This window comes from Juglans regia, chromosome 1 (assembly GCF_001411555.2).
Source record: "Juglans regia cultivar Chandler chromosome 1, Walnut 2.0, whole genome shotgun sequence".
NCBI lineage: Eukaryota > Viridiplantae > Streptophyta > Magnoliopsida > Fagales > Juglandaceae > Juglans > Juglans regia.
In genome coordinates, this window is record NC_049901.1 from 17,346,265 (window position 1) to 17,356,679 (window position 10,415).

General features: G+C 32.3%; 1 protein-coding gene across 1 annotated transcript; it reads left to right on the forward strand.

The window, feature by feature from the left end:
* The first annotated feature begins 6,777 nt into the window (after positions 1 to 6,777).
* LOC108984287 (probable WRKY transcription factor 31) lies at positions 6,778 to 9,937 on the forward strand. Its single transcript, XM_018956193.2, has 5 exons — positions 6,778 to 7,302; positions 7,404 to 7,505; positions 7,624 to 8,190; positions 8,298 to 8,411; positions 8,944 to 9,937. The coding sequence occupies exons 1-5, from the start codon at positions 6,937 to 6,939 to the stop codon at positions 9,700 to 9,702; spliced, it is 1,908 nt and encodes a 635-aa protein (XP_018811738.1). The 5' UTR covers positions 6,778 to 6,936; the 3' UTR covers positions 9,703 to 9,937.
* Positions 9,938 to 10,415: the final 478 nt, after the last annotated feature.

Genomic DNA, 10,415 nt, shown 5'->3' on the forward strand with positions numbered 1-10,415 from the left:
ATTAATTAATGTAATATATATATATATATTAATTATATGCTCTCAGAATATTTAGAAGAAAACAAGAAACCGAAAAAAAAAAGGACAGACAACAACGATCGAGTAGTTTATATATAAATCTACCATGAATTCAATATTTCATCTAATTAATTTGGATAAAAAACAGTACTAGTCTTGATTTTCAAAAAAAATAAAACCTTATAATTATGTTATATATTTTGATTTCTCGTCATGATTATTATTTTCACAAGATGCAATATTATGGGAATATATTGAGTGACTATAATAGACATTCATGCAGTGAATAATTAGAAGTCAAAGCAAAAAGAAGCTGGGAGACGACATTCATTGCATTGCTTGTCGGTGTCGTGCATGTGAACTACAAAAAGGAAATTACATACTAGCAAAAAAACAAAATAATAATAATAATAATAATAATAAAACGAAGATATAATATATATATAGTATTATATATAACTTAATTTAGATATTGCAATATAAAACGAAGATATAATATATATATATATAATATATATAGTTTTTTTCCTTTTCTTTTCCTCCTCATTACTAACGCGGATACGGAGGCTTCTCTTTGTCGGCTAAGTACTCCTCCAAAATCTTCCTGGAAATCAGTGCTTTTGTACGTGACAATTTGGCCATCTTGTGGAATTTAATATGTGTGCATGTGGACCTTTTCTATGTGAACTATATATATATGACGTACGTAGTTGGACCCTAAAAAGTTGGTACACCAATTTGTATCGGAAATTATTGTGTAAATGTCTAACCAAACCCATGCATGATTTCTTTTGTTGAATTATTATTATTTTATTCACATATAAAATTAAGATTATGTCATTATAATATCTTTTAACAACTATTTAATTAATTAATTTGTATTATCTGTATGTTGACTCATGTACAGATCATACAAATTAACTTGTGTTAATAAGACTCTTAGATACGGCTTATAATTTTGCCTAAATCATCAACTCGTGTTGGGAAAATCCTAGGCCGACACCTCGAGATCCACGTATGCATTATTCATTTGATCAAAGTGATCTCCATGCATGTAATTGTGTACGTACGTTTAGGAGAAAAATTACTAGAAATTAATTAGAGTACTACAAGGACATGAAGCTTCATTTTCACAGCTAGCTACCCCTACTTGTTATTGAAGGATATTGGGGCTATATAGATAATGAAAATTAAATAACTATTTATTTGCGACGAAATGACTATTTGTGAATAAAATATATTCATTTTAACTGTAAATAGTTATTTCGTTGAAATTAACTGACTACAAATAAATAATTTTCTTGTAGTGTATACATATGTATATATACACATACTGATCCAGCTTGAAAATGAATTTATAAGCATAAAGCTGTATACCTTTTCGAAACAGATTTCTTTCTGTTTATGATCTGTATTAATTTGATCTTCTAAGCTAGCTGCTCGAGTACTACCCGATTGAGTCGTCGTCAATATTAAAGTGCAGGGCTTGAATCTTCAGAGAAATCCTTTTGAATTTTGGAAAAAAAAAAAGATTTTTTTTATTATCATTGTTGAGTACTAGTCTTTATTCATACGATTTGAGGTTTTATTTATTTATTTATTTGTTTATTTATAATGTATTATAATTTAGATATAATTAATTAATTATGAAAGTGTTGAAAACGATGCGGCCCGTAACTTGGGATAAAAGCAAACACGTTTGTCCCTCTATGATCGTTTACAACATGAGAATGATCAATTGTCTGAAGTGTACGTTCTATGATCGATCTTTTCTTTAATTTCCCTTCATGCGGTCCATATATATATATAATAAATTAATTAATTTCTTATAATTTCATAATATATCTTCGTGCGATCTGATGCATGCAGTACTAGTCTTATAATTTATCTATAATAATATTAATTCAAATTAATCAGCTGATAGCGGTCCATTTTGTTGTATTTATTCAACTAATAATTCTGAGGTTGATCATACGTGTATCGATCCTTACCTCATCATAATCTCAGTCTTCGATATTTTGCCTTTTCTTAATTACTTTTTCAAAGTAGTTGTCTTAATTTAATTAATTCTCTGTAGTCATGACAGATGATGATCATATATAAAAATAAATTAACACGGAGTTGTTGTTCCATTAATATTATTGTTACAGTAGTAGTACTGCTTTCCCTCTCCTCATTATATTTATAATATGCTATGGTACTACGTACCTAATTCATTCATGATGAAATTAAACCTCTTCCTTGAAAAGAACGACGAAAATATTTAGTATAAACTATAAATTATTTAAGTGCATGCTAACTAACTATTAATTGAAACTGTATTTTGAGGCAAAATTGGCCAAATATCATGAGTAGCGACGTCTTGGTTAGATTTATATATATAAGTGCCACTTGATTTTAGAGAAATTAGACGCTTTTTAATTACCTGATAATTTATACTCGGAATTAATTAATTAAGCTGCCTGTAGTATATATGTCCTATATATATATATATATCTCGTAATTTGATTAATTCAACAGTTTTTTGAAGCTTAGATCAATTCATGATGAGATATGGTCCATAAAATATATATGCCATTAATTACTAATATTAATGCTAATTGCTAGCTATAAATTAAATATTTGTAATGGCAATAACGCTAATTTACGATCGAGTAAAATAAATTTTGTTTTAAAAAAGAAGCTAAAATAAGTACGTAGACTCGTAGTAATTAACCAACTTTCATTGAACAATAAAACAAAAAAAAATGTTTAAATAACATAAGAATTTTTATGTTAATTTGAGTACTTTGGTATAAGAATTCTTTTTAATTAATTATGTTTCAGACCAATACATAGGCGCATTGAAGGGATCGGCTAGCTGGCTGGCTGGCTAGCTAGCTAGGGTACTGTTTTAGGACTAGTAGATCATCGGAAACCTTTATTTATTTATTTATTTATTTTCAGAGGAATGTTATATAAGTTAATAAACTTTATTTCTTTTTATCGGAGAACAAACTTTTTTTAATCGTTAAATTTAACAAAAGGGTTCTCATAATTAAATTTATTTATTTTTAAATATATATATATATATATATTATGGCTACACCAATGTAGTATGTACTGATCACTTAAATATATAAGATCCAACTCATGTTAATTAGATGGATAAAAAAAACAAAAAATACATCATATCATGACATGATTTTAATTGTTGAATCAGCTTAAAAAGAAAAAGAAAAGACAATTAATTAATTAATTAATTTACAAGGTGGAAAATGGTAGTTGAGGGACAAAATGACAACCTCGATCGATAGTTTAGTTTGATGAACATGCAGATCATGTTACAAATTAAAACACACTTATTTACCTAATTAAAAACGATAATAATGTTAGAAATTAAAGAAGTTGTATTATATTTTCAAAACCACTATATGATATAATTATGAAAAATAAGTACTCAATGGGCGGGGGGGCATGGGTTTTTTTTATGATTAAGTTGATATTCTGCCAATGACAAGAAATTATATAAGATCACGTAGTACTACCGGACTCAATTAATTGAATCACGTTTAATTTGCTCCTGTTAATTTCTTCATACACATGATTACTGCATGCATGCATGCATGAGTACTAGCTAGGCGCTACTACTTTGATCTCATGTATCGTTAATTTCAAATTCAATATTAATCCTTTTCGATTTCTTGTTTGAAACAAATTAGCTAGTAGTGCACTTTTTTCAATCTTTCACATGATATATAGAAATCTAGGGTGGCCAGGTTCCTCGTGATCGAAGAATAATAATATTGTATCAAGTCATGTAGTACTGAAGAAGCTGGCCGGTAATTAATCAACAAGACAGACCCATTTGCTAGCTCCTTTTGACTTTCCCCTTCAAAGTTCAAATAATGCTGCCCGCCTCATGACTGCCTTGCCTTTTACATTCATTTCCATTTTTTCCATCCATTCATCAATCCCTCTCAGTTTGAAACGAATCTGGTTCAGGTTCAACTGCGCATGCATGCGCTCAGGCCATATTATAAATTAACACATATACATATATAAATTCACTAAATTCTTATAATGTACTTAATGAAATTGTCAGTCACTATTTATATATATAGATCGGACTTGACTTGACTCATCATAAACTAAAGTATATAGTCCAAATACATATGCTAACTTACTTGGTAAAATATATATATATATATATATATATCACGGCCTATACTTAAAAGCGGCTATAAATTTACTGTTCATAGATGAACAGTAATAAATAGTAACAAAAGGTTTTTTTTCCGTATGGTTTTTTGCCGTTTGCTACTGTTTATAAACAGTAATTATGAACAGTATTTAATATTTACTGTTCATAGATGAACAGTAATGAAATGAATAGTAACAAAAGTTTTTTTTTTTCACATGGTTTTTTGCCGTTTGCTACTGATATGAACAGTAGGAAAAAATATTGATTTTTGAGTTTTAAATTCCAACCCTTCATCTTTAATTTTCAGATTTAATCAAACGATAGAAGTTTAAATATTAATTTAAACTAACATAAAATAGATAATTAAATTTTAAAAATTATATCATACACTTAAAATTAACTTTAATTTATAAAATACTAATTTCTCATCATTAAATAAAAGATAAAGTTTTACTGAATATTAAATAAATGATGAAATTTTGTTAAATATTTTTAAAAAAGTATAACAATATAAATAATTAGAGTTTTAACATAATTTAAATATGATAATATTCTTAATTAACTAAAAAAAAATACAACTAATGAAGAAGTAGCCTAAAAATATGTCTTGAATGTGTATTTCACTTTTTTATTTTTATTTTCCTTTTGTCATGTATTTTTTTAATCATCATAAACATTTTTTAAAAAAATAAAAAATTCACAAAATTATTAAAAAAACACTTCTTCAATCACTAGATAAAAAAAAAATTAAAAAAAAAAGGGCAAACGTCGCTCGGACGTTACCTACTGCTAGTATATATATGTGTGTGTGATCCTAATTTTGTGGAAAAAAGTAGTGATGGAGGCCGTGTATATACGTAGATTAATTAATGATATTTGTTTTAAACTTATAATAGTTTTTTTTAATTTATTATTATCAGTATATATAGATAGAATTAGTCATATATGCATACTATAATTTATTTTTTGTTTAAATTATATCATGAATTATGTAAAATATTATATATTTTGATCATTTAATTAACAGCTTATCAATTGAATCTTTGATCTTATTATAAATGAAATATATATCTCGTATCTTGTATTGAATAGATATTACTTATTACATATGATCAAACAGATCAGAAAATCATCTTATTCTCGTAAATATCGCTATTTTGTTATGAACGACAAAATTTGAAAAACTACCGTACATATTTGTTTAACAAATCCATGGATGTGTCAATAGTAATTAGTCACTGATTTAGCTAGGTTGTTCACATGAGGTCAATTAGACATATATACATGTCTTTTTTTTATCAAATTAAGTAAAGGGTCCCCTCCTGATCAATTATCAATCAAATTGATGTCGACATTTTGATGGTTTCCTAAATGTACAGTTTAAAAAACTATAACCACATCAATTATTAATATATATCTTATAATTACATACAAAGGTATATAGAATAATCCAAAAGTTCTAAGACTTTAAATTACTGGGTCCCTTACAAAAAAAAAAGAAAAAAAAATCTATAAGAATACAAGGAAGTCTTTAAAAAAAAAAAAAAAGAGTTAATTTGGACATAATTAATTTTATTAATCAATTGAGCAAAAGCAAGGGATTCGGTCTAAGTGAGCCGACGGAGTCTTCCCCTCAGGTTCGGTCAGGATCAGCTATATACGTGTCCAAGGGTTAAAAAAAAATATTAATAATAAATTTTTAATTTATAAGGGATGGGATCCAGTTTCAGACGGCAGATGTGTGGGTGTACCGTGTATGTGTGGACCCGAAAGGCAAAAGGTCCCCCATCAGGACCGTTGACCAAGACTACTTTGCACGAAGCTTAGTGGCGCCGGGCCAGTCGGGGCGGTGAATTTATTTTTGGAACGCGTCAATCTTCTGCCTACAGCCCACACTTTGACCCACACTCAAAAATCACCCAAAAAATAAAAAAGACAAAAAAACAAAAGGAAAAAACTTTTCCTTGAAAAAAAAGTCCTCATGTGGACCCCACCTTCCGTGTGTGCCCCTGTAAGGCAATAATCGGATGGACGTGATTACCTCAGCGACTCTACCCCCTGTAGTAAGCTTGCATTTTCGAATGTCTCTAGCTATTTGGTAGTCATCCGATTGGAAATTCATCCTCATTTTCTTTCATTGAATTACTTAAAGATTTTTAGGACGTAACCTACACTTCCAAATCTGTGTATATATTTTTAGGAGGTACTAAAGATCACAACTATTAAGATCAATATAAGCATGTTATTAAGAATAATGCAGAGATGATATTTATAATTACATTCAAAATAAATGAGATAAATCTCTGATTCATATAAAAAAATAATTTTTTTTAATGTAAATTTATTTTTTTATTAAAAAAATATCCCGAGACTTATATATGATTTTGCATTCATTAAGTTCTAAAAATGGGAAAAGTAGATTTGTATTGTTTTTTTTTTTAAAATATAGTTGTACGTTCAATGGCAAAAAGAAGAGCCAGAAAAGAAATTTGTGGAATTCTAGAAATTAGCAAACTCACGAAAGCACTGCCACTTTACCTCTTCAAAATCCCTTCATTTTCTCTTGATCCAATCCTAAATCTAATACATTATTCAACACCACACCAACACCTCACTACTACTACTCTTTTTGGTCTTCTCCAAGAGTCCCAACGCCCTCTTTTATTGCCGAGTCCATTGCACCGTTTCAAACACTTGTACACATCTCTCTATCTCTCTCTCCATCTCTTGCATTTATGGCCAAAGGAAGTGGACTCTCCATTGATTCAGATCCAATTGGGTTCTTTCTCAACCAGCCAATAGTGCTCAACTCATTCCCTGAAGACGACAACAACCACCATTACCACAACCGAAATATCAAGTGGAAGCTCGGTGCCATGGACGCCACTCTAAACAGGTCAGCTCCTCCCACCATTCAATTCCCACTCAATCTTAACTGTTCCCATCGCCAAGATTCTCCTCCGCCGTCTGATGGTAAGCGCACCGTCATGGATGAGATGGACTTCTTTGCCGAGAAGCACGGCCACGACAACGAGGCTGCCTCTACCGATGTCGATAGAAAAGACTCAGACGGTCCGACCGCCTTAGAGTTTAACGTCAACGTAAGTGATCCATATAATTAAGCTTTTTCGATCAGTTCTAGGATGTATTATTATGATTCTCTCCAATATTGAGATTGAATATTTTTTCGTATTACATATAGACTGGTTTGAATCTTCTTACGACCAACACTAGTAGCGACCAATCCATGGTGGACGATGGCATATCACCGAACGTGGAAGACAAAAGAGCAAGGAGCGGTGAGGTAGGGGAACCGAAGATCTTTTTGGATTTCATCATGGATTGGTTTTAGATTTTAATGTTTTACTTTGATTCTTCTTTGAGTTTGGAGCTGATTTTTCTATCAATCTGTCGCGTTTCAGCTGGCTGTTCTTCAAGCTGAGCTTGAGCGAATGAATTCCGAAAACCATCGTCTAAAAGAGACGCTTAATCAGGTTACTACTACCTACAATGCGCTGCAGATGCATTTCGCTACTCTTATGCAGGCTCAGAAAGCCAAAACCACTGAAGAAAATGGCATGGTGGATGGGAAGGTAGAGGTAAAAAATAATGGAACACTAGTAGTGCCAAGGCAATTCATGGATCTTCGGCTGGCTACTAATGGTGATGCGGATGAGAACTCGTTGTCTTCGTCGGAAGGAAATGGCCGGGACCGGTCTGGATCGCCCGCAATTAAGGGAGAAGTCATGGGGTCGAAGCAGCAGTTTGGGCTGGGGAAGGATGGGAATAGTGATGAGGTGCTTGCTTTCGATCAGGATAAGAAGGAACATGGTAGTAAAATTGGGAGAGAGGATAGTCCGGATCAAACATCACAAGGATGGGGTCCTAATAAGGTTCCCAGATTCAATTCACCTAAAGATGTTGATCAGACTGAGGCGACGATGAGGAAGGCACGCGTATCAGTTAGAGCTCGATCAGAGGCTCCTATGGTAGGTGATGAGGGTGATTTTGATTTTGTTTTAAAATCAAAAACTGATTTAATTAATGCGGCTAATTGATTCTTATAGTTGATTGATTGGAAATGTCTTGATGATAGATCACTGATGGCTGCCAATGGCGCAAGTATGGGCAGAAGATGGCTAAGGGAAACCCATGTCCTCGAGCTTACTATCGATGCACCATGGCTAATGGTTGCCCAGTTCGAAAACAAGTATGTTTTCTTCTAGACCTTTTTTCACCTTATTTTTGGGAAAACTTGAGTGTAAAGTAGTGCTAGCTTGCTCGGAAAAAAACTCCTCCAAATTCTTGTTAGAACTTTAATAAATATTTCGGGTAGTTTTAAATTAACAATAAATATGTAAAGTAAACTCTTATATATGTTAATCTTTCTCACTATTCTTTCTAAGTTCAGCCAACAAATTAAGACCTCGATTGAGACCTGCACCATCACTTATTTGGTAAATTTAGTACCATTTTTGTGGATAAGATTTTTTAATTAAGGCTTTTTATTTTATTTTTTCATTTTAAGGAAGCAGGCACCTTTTTCCATGCATGTTTTTGGTAAAAACACAGTCTTTAATCTGTTTTTGACTTCTAAGAACTTAGAAAATCGGGGAGGGAGACCACGTAATTACAATCTGTTAATCCGAGCCTGATCATGGATTGCCTAACGTTCAATCTTAAAGTACGGTACTGTTTTCTCAAGACTGAGTTTTTTGAATTAATTGGTTTATCTTAAACAGGTACAAAGATGTGCAGAAGATCGAACGATCCTCATAACCACGTACGAAGGCAACCACAACCATCCCTTGCCACCGAACGCCATGGCAATGGCATCGACAACTTCATCAGCTGCACGAATGCTGCTCTCTGGTTCCATGTCCAGTGCTGACGGATTAATGAACTCAAATTTCCTCACCAGAACACTCCTGCCGTGCTCCCCTAGCATGGCCACCATCTCAGCATCAGCCCCATTTCCCACTGTTACATTGGACTTGACTCAATCCCCCAACCCGTTCCAACTCCCAAGGCCACCAACCCAATTCCAAATTCCCTTCCCAAACCCCTCACAGACACAGAACCTCGCCACCGCCCAGGCCACATTGCTGCCTCAAATATTTGGTCAAGCACTCTACAATAATCAATCAAAGTTCTCTGGTCTTCAGATGTCTCAAGATATGGATTCTGCTCTTCAACTTGGTCACCAGCCACAAGCATTGGCGATGAACCAGGGGCAGCATAACTCACTTTCTGATACAGTCAGTGCCGCCACTGCCGCCATCACCGCGGACCCGAACTTCACCGCAGCTCTCGCAGCAGCCATCACTTCTATTATTGGCGGTGCTGCTCAGACGAACAACATTAGCAACAATAATAATAGTAATAATAATGCCAACATCACAACCACCACCACCAGCAATGGCAACTTAACAAGTACTACTAGCAACAGCAATAGCAATGGCAACAATAAAATCAGCAATTCAAGTTTGCAAGGCAATTAATAAGGCGAGGCTAATTATATATTATAGCTACTTTTCTTTCAGTTTTGATTTTAATTTTCTTCCTGCTGGTAAGATGTTTTTCCTCTCTTTTGGGCTCGAAGAAGTGAGAATATTATACGTGTTCGTTTTTTCGTTTTTTTTTTTTGATAAACTTTTGTTTGTTTCTTTGCTTGTTATTTTTTCCCTGGAATTAAGCATAGACTTCATATTTCTTTGTTATTTGAATAATATTAAAAGAATATATAGTGCTACATCTACAAAATGCACAAAAATAATTTTATAAATTGACGTGATTTTATGTGATCCGTCAGATCTACTTTACAATAAAAATAACTTTATAATCTGACAAATTATATTATACCACATCAATTTATAAAATTATTCATTTTGTAGTTAGAGTATTTTTCATATTAAAAATATAAAAAGGGGAAAATAAAAACTAAATATATATTGAAAGAATGCATGCATATAATATATCATGATCAGTTTGTAACTTGTTTTGTACGGATCCGGAAATCAAAGGAAGGGTGTTTTGTCTTCCATGTTTTCTTTATTCTTGTCGACGTACGATAACTTGCTTAATTTGTTCCTAAAAGATCAAGGAAAAGATAAAAAGAAGAGAACGTACAACAGGGAACAGAACAATGGACTTAATACTTTCTTGGAGTTACCGTGTATCACAGGGCACTTAACCAAAAGAGAAAGAAAATAAA

Excerpts from the sequence above, each read along its gene's own strand:
- LOC108984287 (XM_018956193.2), top strand. The coding sequence starts at position 6,937 with ATGGCCAAAGGAAGTGGACTCTCCATTGATTCAGATCCAATTGGGTTC. Across the intron at positions 8,191-8,297 it reads CTCGATCAGAGGCTCCTATG|ATCACTGATGGCTGCCAATG; the intron begins GTAGGTGATGAG and ends TCTTGATGATAG. Across the intron at positions 8,412-8,943 it reads GTTGCCCAGTTCGAAAACAA|GTACAAAGATGTGCAGAAGA; the intron begins GTATGTTTTCTT and ends TATCTTAAACAG.